The 15,380-nt window shown below is 38.0% G+C and overlaps 1 protein-coding gene across 4 annotated transcripts in view; it reads right to left on the bottom strand.

The window, feature by feature from the left end:
* The window catches only part of FOXP4 (forkhead box P4), a 175,442-nt gene that overhangs the window by 125,410 nt on the left and 34,652 nt on the right, over positions 1-15,380 (bottom strand). For all 4 annotated transcript variants that reach the window (XM_014064164.2, XM_014064162.2, XM_014064163.2 and 1 more), the window contains exon 2: positions 2,629-2,845. In XM_014064164.2, coding sequence (XP_013919639.1) covers positions 2,629-2,829 — 201 coding nt within the window. In that variant the 5' untranslated portion in view covers positions 2,830-2,845. The remainder of the gene's footprint in view (positions 1-2,628; positions 2,846-15,380) is intronic.

Genomic DNA, 15,380 nt, shown 5'->3' with positions numbered 1-15,380 from the left:
CACTCTGCTCATTCAAATAAAAGCAGGCTATATACTGAGTGAGAGAATAAGGAATTCCAACATACATTTCGTATACTGTACATTACTAACAAATCAGTTCTTTTACACCCTATAACTGTGGATGGTGTTATTTTTTATATGAAAAGCTTTCTATTTCTCTTGGGCAACAGGGGGTTCAATACATTGAAAAAACAAGATCATTTTAAGGCAATTGCCTTTTAAACCAGAGTTCCCCAATCTTTTCATCTTTGCAGACTGTGTGTGGAGGGGGGGGGGGGAATAGTTCTCCACACATGGAATGCACACACACACACTCACCACTGCTCGCAAGAGTGGGGAGGCACCCATGCATGTGCATACATGCACACCTGCCAGTTCCACAGCCAAGTTCTACATGGCCAAGTAGTGGGCTGCATCCTGGTTGTTGGGACCCCTGTTTTAAACTACTTATCCAGTTTTGTATTAAGTGCAAATTTGATAAGCAATCCTTCTCCCCCCTTGTCCAATTTATTAATAAGAATGCTAAAGTGAATCAGTCGCAAGAATTGAACTCTGCAACCTCAGTCCAATTTATTGAGAAACCATGATGAGTATTCTTTAACTACAGTTTTCAAGCCAACTGAAGAGTCAGCTAATAGAAGAATCAACTGGATGATATGTTTAAGGTCATTTCTAAATGTAGACAAGAATTATCTCACTAACCTATAAATTATCTATATAGTTGAAAATTTTGACAACTATTTTCCTGATTTATTATATTCTTATTATAGATAAGATGAAGTTGAGCTTGGTAGGTAGAACTTTGCTTGGGAACCTTACTCATACTGAATGTGGCAAGTACATACTACTTCACAAACAATTCTAGAATCACTGGGACTGTCATTTTCAAATGTGCAGGCAAAGCAAAATTAACAGAAGAGTCGACATACAAAACAACTGATACACAGCAATATAACCACATACAGTTGTGTAATGCAGAACTACACTAGCAGGCATTCAGTGTCAAGTGCTATCCTTTGGTTTGGAGAGAAGAGGGTAAATGGGTGGATAGATGTACTGACAACCAGCAAGCTGTCCTTCTTAAGAATTCCAATAAGAAACAATGAATGCAAATGATACTTGGTCCATCGTTATGTACTTGATATAGCTGCAGGATAACAGACCTTTAACAATACCACCCCCTGTGCTTAAAAACATCCCACACTGTTAAAATTAGCCATTGGAAATGACACTTTTTTTATTATACCATGATATCCTAGGAACGCACATGAGTATGTTTTAATATGTATATTGTTTGTGATGCCACTAGTGACTGCTAATGAACAGAAGTTTTCTAACTGCAAGTTATTCAAATAATTTTTAAATTCTTTTGAAGGATTTTGCTTTGACTTTGTCTGGCTGCAACTACACCAAATGACACAACTGTTGCATTACAACATTTTCACTGCAAACAGAGGTTGCTTACTGTATTGCTCTGAATGGTTGAGATGACAGGTAGCATTTTCTATTGGTGGAATCTTCACTTATTTGGCAATCTTCTTTTGGGACAGCCTTCACTTTCATTTTTATACAAATGATAAATTGAGCAAATAAGAAATTGGGGGAATTGGAGGGAGATGGATGGTCAAGATTTATGTCATGTATGTTATGTATGTGTATATATACGTGTGTGTGTGTGTGTGTGTGTGTGTGTGTGTGTGTGTGTGTAATATATAAAATTAAAATAAAATGACAACTTTGCCAATCCAGGTATTTCATTCTAAAAAGCAGTTTAAGGATAGACAAGTGAGGTACCATCAACTCTATAGTTAATAAATGTTCAAAATAAGGCAATTAGATGTTCATGAACTTTATAAATGCCTCTGCATTTATAGAGCTATATCTAAAAGTAAGTGAAGAAATATAACAGTTGAATGGTGAAGGGAACACAAATATCAGATTATGACAGTGAACAGGGTTTAGATGTACAATATTTTTATATGCATGTTTTCTTGATGTGTTATATTACATTAGATCTGTTAGGATAGGCTATTACTAATGTGTTTATTATCACTGCCTTTTGAAACATGAAACATCATTTCAGATTGTTTGCTCCTATCTGCATATATAAAATAATTATTCAAATATGTACTACTGAATGCTTATTACATTTTTTTACTATAGTAGCTGAAATGAAAGGAACTTTAGGGTTTATACACTTTTTTTTGCAAAATTTGTTTGAAGCCATTGTTCAAATGCTATTTATAAAATAAAACTGAAGCAGCACAACAGTTAACAGTTGAACAATAGTTTTAACTAAGCATGGAGAAACATATAACTAAACTAACAACTGCTTTTATAAATCAAAAATGAGAGAAGTATGGGCATATTTCTAGAGTGTTTGTGGCCATTTCGAATGTTTTGATTTTGTCACAAAATAATTCTTCTCATCCAGGACTTAGGAGTAATGTGTTTATGATTGCAAGAAAATAAATATAATGTGGGACCTAGCATCTTCAGGTTATTCACCTAATTTATAACTTTTCTATTTCCATTATCTGCAATATTCCTAAAGTTAAGGCCTACTTAACTGAAGAGAAATGAGTAATGGAAATAAGGAAGTAAATGAAAGAATCAAGTCCACCATACCTGCTGCTGCTGAAAATGGAGGAGTTCTACTGGGCTCATTTCTCCATTGGTTTCTCCACTGGCTCCTCCCTCTCTTCCACATCCTCCTCCACCACCACCGCCACCTCCTCCTCCTCCATCATTTGGATTGTTTAGGCTGCTGACACCATTTTGACCGGAGGGAGTAGAACGTATGGTCTCTGAGGCTGATTCAACCATCATGACTTGCTAGCAGCACCTTTATAAAGAAAGAAATAACAAGATATCTGAGCAAAGTTACAAGCTGCAGGTTCTAAATTATGCTTGAGGATAGCATTCTAATAAGTGATGTTCCTTTGTCTTCTTTGCGAAGGAGATTTGCAGTTGTATTTCAGAGAATAAGATTTATACACAGACTATTTTTGAGTTTAAAATACATTTTTGAACCATTTGCTAATAAAACCATTACCAATCAAACACATGAGTTAGCTATTTTTCCCTTTCTTAATAGTATTCCTATGAGAAAGGGAAATTCAGGATTGTTACAGATGGAAGAGTGATGTCAAGAGGGTCTAGGACAACTTGCCATAGCCAACTAACCATGGCCAACTCGCTATATGACCAATTCATCATGGCCAATTCACTGTATCTAACCCGTCACAGCCAATTCACAATGGCTAACTCACCGCAGGACAAATCTCCACGGGATGAGAGTTACAGTGATATCAAAGAAATAACGGAATGGGATTGTTAAAGAAAGGATACAAAAGGTTTGACAAAATGAAATGTGAGTGACAAAAATTAAAATACTTTAAAAATTATTTTAAAAAAATTAATTAAATTGTGGAATTGTTCCACGGGGAGTTGTTCTATGATGAGTTGGCTGTGGCAAGTCATCTCACAGTAAGTTGACTGCAGAGAGTTGGCTGTGGGGAGTTGGCCGTGGCAAGTTGTCCCATTCTGATGTCAAGAGACTTCTTGTATAAAGTTCTTTGACAGAGATACAGCAAATTGTACAACAAACAATTGGGTGGGTGAGGCTACATTCAGTGTATAAGATGCATCCAAATTTTCACCCTCTTTTAGGGGAGGAAGCGCATCTTATACTCCAAAACATATGGTATATAAGAAAATACAATATTAAGTGCAAATGCTGCACAAATCTTTAACAGAATTTTCATTCCATACCAAAGGGAAAATAGACAATATAACATTTATTACAATTTTACAAGGGGATCATAAAATATTGCAGTCAAGTACACAGACCAATATCTCCACTTTAGTATTCAGCATACTAAATTATATACATTGGGTACTAATCTGCTCTTGAATACTTAAAACAAAGAGATAAACTGGGTACTTTATATAGCAGTAGTATAGTTCAATGAGAACCACCACTTCATGAAAATTTACAGAGTAAAACCCAACTTCTCAATGCAAATTAATACAGAGACACAATGTTGTTCATTTGTATTGTGTTCAAGCATTCTTAACCAGAACAGGCACTAATGCACAACTACTGTTTGATATGTGCATATTGTACAGGAACATTGCAATGAACAAGGATATACATTCAATTTCACAGCTACTAAAATTGTTGGCTAAGTGGGTACAAAAATAGCCAGGAAAATGGTTGAAGCCTGGGAAATATGCCCCTTGTCAGTCAACAGGAGTGTTAATTTACCACTAGTTATCAGGTACTTAACAACCTTGGCAGCACAAGGAAACAAGAGCAAAGACCTTAATAACCAGCCATCAACAATCCAATCAACAACTAAAAAGTCACACATAACCAGGCACCACCTAAATACTACTCATAGAATATCCCAAAGTATGCTTTCTGGTGAAAGGGAAGTTCCCTGATGATGAGCTCCAGCATGAGTCTAAAAGCTTGGAAGACTAAACCTCTAGTCCCAGTGACTGACCCAGATTGGATCCTGTAACATTATCCTGGGAATATTTGTCTTAATTCTTTGTACAGGAACACTTCTGGATGTAAACCAGTGAGGAAATAATTATTTGAAGGCATCTGTGGGTACCGTATGTTTCGGAGTATAAGACGCACCGTTTTGCTCATTTCTGCCGTCCCCAGGCGCTCTCTGAAAGCCTCCGTAAGGGTATGCACGGCCATTTTTTGTGAAGGGGGCGGGGCTTCGGGAGGCAAAAATGCTGTATTTGATGTATAAGATGCTCCCAGATTTTCAGCCTCTTTTTTGAGGAAAAAGGGTGCATCTTATACTCTGAAAAAAATAATCTAAAATTTGTCTAACAAATATCCTAAAAAATCCCATTTATAGACATTATTCAAAATAGGCAGAACAAAATTAGTGTAGTGGGTGGACGCCATGAGGCTAGAAGCTGGAAAGCTGTAAGTTCTAGTTCTACCTTAACCAGCTAGATGCTCTTGGGCCAGTCTGTCTAACTCATAGCCCTACAAATAAGTCAACAGCAAACGGCAAAAGCATTGCCAAGAAAACTGCAGAGACAGTCTCCAGAAGCAAAACACTGATTTGAAAGAACACACACACACACATATCTGAAAGCACACATAATGTCTTCATAGACACTATCTGGTAGTTAGGAAACTATTGTAAAAAAACCTCTAGAAACAAACTTACTCTCTTATATTACTGACACTTTTCAGGAAACATGCTGGGCATAGACAGTGAAAGTAAATGAATAAAGCTGAAACATAATCTATCATAAAAAATGTTCCTACAGCTATTCATTAGAGTTTTCATTAGAATTAGAATTAGAATAAGTTTATTTATAGGCCGCCCTTTTCCCTGAGGGGACTCAGGGCGGCTAACAACTTATATGGGAGGGGATACATACAATGACATATAACATAACATGTAATTAAAAAATAAGCAACATTCATTCAGCATTCGGGTGGGGGCGAATTATAATCTTTACCCCCAGGCCTGACGGGAAAGCCAGATCTTGAGGGCTGTGCAGAAGGTCTGGAGGGTGGTGAGGGTACGAATCTCCACGGGGAGATCGTTCCAAAGGGTCGGAGCTGCTACTGAAAAGGCTCTCCTCTGCGTAGTGGCCAGCCGGCACTGGCTGGCAGATGGCACTCGGAGGAGGCCTAATCTATGAGATCTAATGGGTCTCGAGGAGGTAATTGGCAGGAGGCGGTCTCTCAAGTACCCAGATCCACTACCATGAAGGGCTTTGTAGGTGGTAAGAAGCACCTTGAAGCGCACACGGAGATCAACAGGTAGCCAGCGCAGCTCGCGGAGGATAGGTGTTATGCGGGCGAACCGAGGTGCACCCACAATCACTCGCGCGGCCGCATTCTGGACTAGCTGAAGCCGCCGGATGCTCTTCAAGGGCAGCCCCATGTAGAGCACGTTGCAGTATTCCAGCCTAGAGGTCACGAGGGCGCGAGTGACTGTTGTGAGAGCCTCCCGGTTCAGGTAGGGTCGCAACTGGCGCACCAGGCGAACCTGGGCAAATGCCCCCCTGGTCACAGCCGACAGGTGGTAATCAAAGGTCAGCTGTGGGTCCAGAAGGACTCCCAAGTTGCGAACCCTGTCTGAGGGGTGTAAAATTTGACCCCCCAGCCTGAGCGATGGAACACTAGCCAAATTATTGGGAGGGAAACACAACAGCCACTCGGTCATTTCCGGGCTGAGTACAAGTTTGTTAGCCCTCATCCAGTCCCTAACGGCCTCAAGACCCTGGTTCATCACGTCCACCGCTTCATTGAGTTGGCACGGGGCGGACAGATACAGCTGCATATCGTCCGCATATTGATGGTATCTTATCCCGTGCCTCCGAATGATCTCGCCCAGCGGTTTCATGTAGATATTAAATAGTATGGGGGACAGGACCGACCCCTGCGGCACCCCATATGTTAGGGGCCTCGTGGTCGATCTCTGTCTCCCAACCAACACCGACTGCGACCTGTCCGAGAGGTAGGAGGAGAACCACTGCAAGACAGTGCCTCCCACCCCCACCTCCCGCAGTCGTCGCAGAAGGATACCATGGTCGATGGTATCGAAAGCCGCCGAGAGGTCAAGGAGAACCAAGATGGAGGCATGGCCTCCATCCCTGGCTCTCCAGAGATCATCGGTCAATGCGACCAAAGACCATTAGAGAGAAGCAATGCTTGTTATATTAAAAATGTTAGGTTAAAAGCTGTGAGAAACTGTTCCAATAGTTATATGCAACTGTCACTGTGCTAGTGGAGATAAGAACTGCATGCCAACACAATTGAAGAGCAGAATAGTTAGGAAAGCTGAGGGTTTACAATTTCTAGATCACAAAATGTTTGTGAAGACAAAGAATCAAGAGAGGAAAACACACACACACACACACACACACAATCATGAGCATAGATACATGAATCTTCCAGACACAGGACATAAAGATATTCATTTATTTGTTAAGTATGTATCCCACTTTATCTCAATGAGCTCAAAGCTGCTTACTCAGCATTCTCTGTTCCAATTCCTCTGTCCTCAAGTATCCATTATATTCAGTGGGCAGTGCTGAGAGAATTGTGACAAGTCCAAACTCACTAGAGAGTTTCCATGGCTGAAAGCAAACTTGAGTCTGGATCCTTCCAGTCCCAGTCCAGCATTTGACCATTATACCACACTAGCTCTCAAAACCTTTCTATTCAAAAATTGCAAAACTACATAAACAGCATAAAGAGGCCAACAGTGGGAAAGATTACTCACTTCTTCAAAACCACTGACATCATGTGAGTTCATTATTAGGAAAGACAGTCATAGTTGAATTATCCGATATAGTAACAGAGAGTAATTCTACTCCCACCCTTTATAGGAAGGTTCAGAATACCTTCCAATTTTAATTTTCAACATTAAATAATGTCAATAAGGTTTTATGTATTTTCCAATTAAACACTTTTAAACTGTAAAATGATAATGTCCATTGCAATTGTTAAAAACAAGGAAGGAGTGGGAGGAATGGAGGCATTCCTACATCTATCTTTCAGTCCTTCCTCTCAACTACATTAGGGATTACAATGAAGGGAAACAAAAAGCAAACTTGCTTGCCCTCATGATGCAAGAAGCACCCCATGCAAAATGAGAATAACATCAATTCCCAATCATCAATTCCTTGTCTCACTTAGCTCTGTACACAGACAACAATCTTCATTATTGCAACATGAATAAGGTCTTGCTATTTTCCACTGCTTGGGATGGGACAATACACTTCTCAGTTTGAATGCATGATTTTAGGAAAGATAAAGATAAAGTTTTCCTAGATGGTTAGACAATAACAATTTAACATTACTCCCACTCTTCTCTCAGCAAAGCAAAAATACCTCAAATGCAAAACACAGCACAGATTTTGGAAATTTTACTTTTATTTGTCCCGAATATTCAGACTAATAATTTTGAAAGTAATCTGTGTGGAGCTTTGCCCTCAGCTCAAACCGCAGTCAATATCATGAGATGAACAAGAATCTAAAATGGTTACTTGCTGAGTAAATTGCCAGAAACACTTATCTGTCATAAGAATTGTCTCTGGATAGTCCCAGCAGCTGGTACCAGTATGCCTTTAATATATGAAGGCTGGAAGAGAAGAGAGCTCCAATAGTTATAGCTGGGCTGCTGTTTATGTTCTGAGGTTGAAACTTGAAGGTGTATTCTAATCATGATCAGTATTTCCTCTGCCACTACTAAAATGAATTGTTCATCTACAAAATAAAAGCAAATATGTATCCAAAGTATTTCAGTAATCTAGGAAATTGAAATTTAAGGAGGAGATTGAAAATTTATAGCTCAGGGCTGAATTGTAGGGTCCTCAGTGCTCTCTGAGCTTGGTTGTTTTGTTGCAAACATTTCATTACTCAGCAAGGTAATATCTTCTGAGGAGGAAATGCCAATTGCTTTAAATTGATTATCACCAATTTTGAGTGATAATCAATGAGTAATTTCTGCTATTGTAATTACATTCAGAAAACTAGAATCAAACTAATGGTAATGAAAAGCAAACAAACTGACACACTGGGATTTTTCACTTTCTTCCTCTATAAAGAAAACTGTACTCATTCTTCCTTCAAGACTGCTACTTTCTAGATCAAATGAAGCACAAAGTCCAGACTTGGAACTGATCAGACAACTAGTCAGCAAGTTTGAAAGCAAAAGGGACAGAAGAAGAGGGTGGGGTTTTTTTTAAACTACCTTTTTCTTTACTGTGTGTGGATTTTGCTTTTGCTTTTGCTTTTTTGGCACGATAGACCGACAAACTGGGAACAACATAATTGCTGAAATGTGGCATGTAATAATAGCTATTCAGAAGCTATCATTCATATTAAACAGGGTGAAGCAAGCTTCTCATTTGCATGTTTGAGATTATATGCATTTCAAAAGTCATTTCCACAGGATGTGTGAATGACATTAATTCCCATGTGGAGTTGTCGATTCCCTCCTGTAGCCCCTCACACTATCAAATACACACAAAGTGACACAGAATGACATACGTGTCCCAGGGAATTCAAGGACAGAATGTTACCATGACTTGGTTTTAGGGAAAATATACATTTCTAGGTTAACAATATTTTGCTGGATAATGAATGAGATGAAATCAAATAAATAATCTTGGAACACAGAAGTTACAAAGTTATCAAAAAAGATAGCAAACATTTTGAAAACAAAATGCAAACCAAACTTGAATTTTAGTATCATGTGTTAACTCTACATGTTGCATAATCCTATACGGAGTTCAGAAGAAACGACCCTCCATGGTCTAAATCCAATTGTCAGAAAGAAAACTTGTTCTATCATTTTCCTTTACCTAGCAGTGAACCTGACGAATATTGTCTTAAGATTTATATACGTTTTAACTTCTTTTACTTTATATATTTCTACTAAGCTGTTTTGTTCCTTTCCATCAGTTTTTTTTAAATAGAAGTTTTATTTGAAATTCTTCTCTTTTTTATAACATTCATTTAGATGAATATTCAGAGAATTCCCTTATTATTTCTTATACTGGGAAGAGTATATCTTCCAAGGGATAACTTGTTGCAATTCAGGTGTATTTTACAACAAAACGCACTGTTCTTTACATTTCCTATGACTAGATCTAAGGCTATACTTGAATGAGGATATATGTAATGGACAGATCCACATGAAAGACAATCAAGTTATCATCAGTTTTAATAGCCATTCATTACTGGTTTAGCATAGGATTCAAGGAAGGGAAAGGAAAGCCGTAGAATCAATAGTATCAAGTCTTGTTCTTTTAATGCATTTCTTGCATTTACAATATAGTAATAAATTCAAGGAAGTCTACAAAATAAATTCAGTTAAAAATTATTGTCTTTCACTCTCTATGCAAAATATCGACATGACTCATGTACGAGCATAGATCATTCAAAGCATCTTTTACAGACAAAAATGGATATAATTGAGAGAATTACAAAGATTGTTATGAGATGGGGATGACATTTTCTTAATGCATCCAATGTAGGCATTAGCTAAACTTATGTTTTAAAATCAAAATGGGGAGGGGGGGCTGGAACCTTGTCATGCCCGCAATGTGGCATTTCAGAAGGTGGCAGCACATAACTGACTGAGCCTGGATTTTGAAGCTAAGCAGGCTCAGGCTTAGTTAATACATGGATAGGAAAGCAAGTAAAGATGAAAATACTTGAAATAAGGCAGAGGAAATCCATTTCTATATTTTGGCCAAGAAAACAATATCAACATATCTATGAAGTTAATAGGAACCAACCTGGATGTAAATACACAGACATGGTTATGGGGTATATGGGTATGGGTAATGCATCAAATTTTCTTCTCTAGCTGCTTATTAATTCTGCTTATGCCTGGCTGAAGATTACAATCATGGCAGACCCAGAAGGAAAATATAAGGTTGAAAAATCATATCACAATTGTTATTGCACCTTGCCTTTTTTCTACAAAATCTGAAAGGAACAGCACATGGTCAACATGTAGAAGATCCCTGATTCAATATCTGGCATCTCATTTCTTTTAAATTATAAAAGAGGATAAGTAGCAATTCGACTGAAAGATGTCTGCTGGTATTTGCTAATAATGGGAAATAAAGAATGAAATGGATAAACAGTACAACTTTGATTAAAATATAGGGAAAGACTTTCCACTATCAGGGAGGGGAATACTTCCAACATGGTAACCATTTCTCTCTGGTGTGAAATTAGCATGAAACAATTACCATGATAATATAGAAGATTTCCATTGAAAGAAAAGTGCTTTAAAGTACAGCACCTCATGCACCAAAAATAGGCATTCAGTTACTTTAAATTACTACATATGTACATATGTACTTGCATGAAAAGAATGTGGAAATTAAGTTGAGCACCAGCAGTCACTACTAACCATTATTTTGGTTTTAGATGGTAGCTAAACATTCCCTGGCCGGGAGGACAACTAGTTTTGCCAAGAACATTCCAAAGCCAGCTTAGCCTGCTCCATTTGCCTATGCAGAATTGGTATGGAAGTTGTACAGATTTATTAAAATCAGGTTTTAACACTTGTTTGCAAAGCTAATAGCTAACTCTACAAATTTCAACTTTTTTATTTATGCATATTTTTTTCTCTTCCTTTTTTCCCATTTATTACTTTCAATTGTCAAACATCTGTGCATTTGACCATTTTTGTCAAGCATATGTATTTTGTGAGAAAACCAATTTTCAAGTAAAAAGAAAAAGTACTGAAGCAAGTGAGACCATATACTACAAAGCATTTAAGAAAAAAAGCTGTTTATAGATTTAGAAACATATGTCAGATAGTTAACCCTCTACTGACAAACACCAGAGAGATCAGGGGAAAAAATACAGCAGGAAAAAGAAGAGGAACGAATAGACTTATTCCTGTTTTTATTTGTTAAGAACCATTTATCACACAACCACGAAAGTAGATGTAGTTCAGTTTATTGTATTTGTATGCTGCCCTTTTCCCCAGAACAATCATAAAACAACCCTAATGAAGTTGCTTTTTAAATAGGCCATATTAGCAAAACGCTGGAAAGTATAACTAAAGTATAACTAAAAGTATAACTAAAAAAGTCACATTCCCAGTACAATTATGTAACATATAATGACTGGGAGGAATCAGTTTACCAGAAGCTATTTTTCAATAATGCATTTTGATTTTATTTGCCAAATTTGTTTGCTGCCCATGTAATGGTTCTAGACAATTCTGAGCAGCTTATAACCGCTTTTGTAATTATATTTATAATTATAATATATAAAATAATGCATGTTATGTCTATGAAATCAAAAGTTCACTATACATACCATGGTGTATCACTGAAGATATAAGATATGAAGTTTCATAAACATGGGTTTAATTGTTTGCTTCAATTCCTTATTTATGCACTATATACTAGTTCAGGGGACCCCAATCCCCGGTCTGTGGCCCGGCATTGATCCACTGCATGCCAGAAACTGGACCGTGCATACAAGGAAAGGAGTGCAGGCAGTACATGAAATTACACCCCCTCTAGTCCAAGGAAAAACCTCCCTCCATGGAACCAGTCCCTGGTACCCAAAAGGGTGGCGGGGTGGCAGAAAGATACAAATATTTCACTAAGAAAAGAAAAAAAAGAACTATCCTTTCTGATGTTAATAGCACTTTAAAATGCCTTATAAGACCATACTTGGAATATTGCAGCCAGTTTTGGTTGCCATAATATAAAAAAGATGTTGAGATTCTAGAAAGACTGCAGAGAAGAGTAACAAGATGATTAGGGGACTAGAGGCTAAAACATATGAAGAATGGTTGCAAGAACTAGGTATGTCTAGTTTAATGAAAAGAAGGACTAGGGGAGACATGGTAGCAGTGTTCCAATAGTTGAAGGGCTGCCACAAAGAAGAGAGAATCAAGCTATTCTTCAAAGCATCTGAGGGTAGGACAAAAAGCAATGGATGGAAACTAATCATGGAGAGAACCCACACAGGAATAAGGAGACTTTTTCTGGCAGAACAATTACTCTGTGGAACAGCTTGCCTTCAGAAATTGTGGATACTTGATCACTGTAGGTTTTAACATATTGGACAGCCATTTGTCTGAAATGGTATACGGCCGGGGTGGCGAACCTATGGCACACGGAACTATGTCAGGCACGCGAGGTGTTGCCCTGTCAGCTGGCCAGCGCACATGCACACACTGGCCAGCTGAGTTCAGCCTTTTTTAAAGACATTTTTCACCCGCCCCAGGCTCCAGAGGTTTTATAGGAGCCTGGGGAGGACAAAAAGAGCCTCCCATCCTGGAGGCCCTCCAGAGGCTTCAGGAGCTTCCCTGAAGCCTCTGGAGGGCTGAAACCAACCCTATGAGCAAACCAGAAGTGACTTCTGGTTTTCTCGTAGGGGCATTTTTTGCCCTTCAGAGGCTTCAGGGAAGCCTCATAAAGGTCCCTGAAGCCTCTGGGGGGCCTCCAGGGGGGTAGGGGAGGCTGTTTTCACCCTCCCAGGCTCCTATAAAGCCCCTGGAGCATGGGGAGGGCGAAAAAAGCATGCAAAAAATGGGGGGGGGCACCTGTCATGCGTGCATGCGCACGGGGGGGGGTCACGCATTGCATTATGGGTGAGTCACGCCTGTGCATGAACCACCTGCACTCCCCCCACTTATGGCACGTGAGCCAAAAAAGGTTCGGCATCGCTGGTATAGGGTCTCCTGTTTGAGCAGTGGGTTGAATTTTAAGACGTCCAAGGTCCCTTCCAACTCTGTTATTCTGATAATACAGTCTACCATGAAATGTATGAGTAAATAGTGCTTAATTTTTAAATACCCCAATAAGGTATAAGTTATTATAAATCAAATTATTTATTAATAATTTACCCCTCAATTATATGTTGTGCAAAATGCTCCTTAGCAACTAATCCACAGCATCTCCATTTTGTTTCATTTGCAAGAAAGCACCATGAAGATACGGAATATAGCTATGATATTATCACCCCTTTTGTCTTAATTATATGACCAATGATTAAGCCAAGATCTATAATCGAAGTATGCTATTCATGGTCACAAAAATATGTGTTGTTCTTGCAACTTTGGATCTGTTTGAATGGTATATTAATATGACCAGTAATGAGAAAGGCTAGATTTAAAAGATGCCAATATTATTTATTTGTTGTAAAATAAAAAAAAAGGCTAACTGGTGCTAGGCATGTAAAAATAAAATGTAAAAAATGTCAATGTTAAATTAACACTAGTAGTTTACAGGCTTTTTGGAAAAGGTAACTACATAAGCGAATAAAAAGTGTTTGCACGAAAGGAGCAAACACTCGTCCTACAATGATTAATTGAAGTACTGAAGCTGAATATCTAATTACTGTTCTTTTTAGGTAGAATCAAAATAAATTTATTCAATAACTGCCATTCCATTTTACTATCCTTATTTGTTTATTTCAAACACATTTTTATTTGCAATGAAAAAGGATCCAGGAGAGAGAAGAAAAAAAGGCTACTAGAGTAGAGACCCAATACCATATGGCAAATAGGCATATTAATTACTGCTACTTTTTAATTAACAATTGCTTAATCTGAGCAGTAACATTTGCCTTGACATCTTTTGACTCTCTGCTAACCTGTGAAGTGCACATGCCATGCCAAGTCATCAATTAATTTTTATTGACATTTTCTTCCCCTAAACAGGCACAATACCAGGGTTTTCCAATTAACACCTCAGCACACTCTAATTAGTGCAATTAACAGACTGATGGATGCCTGGAGTTTCCCAGAAGGGAGAGCAGAGATCAGTTGGTTTTGCTATGTGGACAGATCTCCCGCTGAGAGCAAGCATACATAGCTGAGGACCCAAATTATCCTCTAGAATTTTAAATGGGAGCAACTACAGGTCTGTATATATGCATATTCTATAATTTTCATCTATTTCACGCACATTTCATCCTAAATATATGAAGATACATCAGTGTAGTCATCAACAACTCTGCCATCTCTTTATTAGCATTAGTATATTTAAATGTAAAGAACTCTTAAGTTGTCATGAATTACTGTTTTTCATAGAAAAACCTATTATAATTATATACTCAAATACATTGCATATATTCTTCTCATGGAGCTCTTGAAGCAGCAAGAATAAATACATATGCCACGTTTCCCTTTTGTTTCTTGTCCCCTTACTCTATGAGTAAAGACTTGCTTTTGTTTATCAAAACTGTTATAGTAAAACTGAAAATGTCGTTTGAAATATTATTTCTCCTTTCTGAACATTATTCCCTATACCAGGGTGATATCTCAAGTCCTCTATTACAGCCTCACTGCAGTACTTCTCCTGATTTGGTTGAGAAAGGCAATGATACCTTATCCAAATTAAGTTAAAGGATGGATACAACTGCTAATACAGCTCTACATATGTTTGGCCCAGTTTTCTTATGCCAGCAAAAATTTATCACCTCATATTCCTGGGTTTCTCCTCTTCTAAATGTCAAGTAAATAATTATCTTGCTAAGTATATACTTGTTGCAAAGAGCAACCAGAATCTCCATGTCTTCTGGTCTTTTCCCAATGTCTACTTCCAACTGCCACAGAACCTTCGGTCATGAAAAGTTCTGCCTTCACCATGTCTACACATTTGACTCTTAAAGTAATCACAGAAGATGTAGAACCACACACATAATCTGCCTTCATGCCATCTATCACAATTATGGAATTCCAGATGAAGTACACAGAGGATTTATTGATATAATAGCAAAATTATAAAATATTAAGCAAAACCTTGTTTCAAATGTTCCAAAACATTTGCAGAAATCTTAATTTACATTGAAAATAGATGTAAAACAAATCATCTTTCTTACAGAGATATCA

Source organism: Thamnophis sirtalis, unplaced genomic scaffold, assembly GCF_051295495.1.
Source record: "Thamnophis sirtalis isolate CommonGarterSnake01/CBP01778 unplaced genomic scaffold, rThaSir2_p1.2 scaffold_7, whole genome shotgun sequence".
In the NCBI taxonomy this organism is placed as follows: Eukaryota; Metazoa; Chordata; class Lepidosauria; order Squamata; family Natricidae; genus Thamnophis; species Thamnophis sirtalis.
The sequence above is the reverse complement of the archived record's forward strand: the minus strand, read 5'-3'. Positions and strand labels throughout refer to the sequence as shown.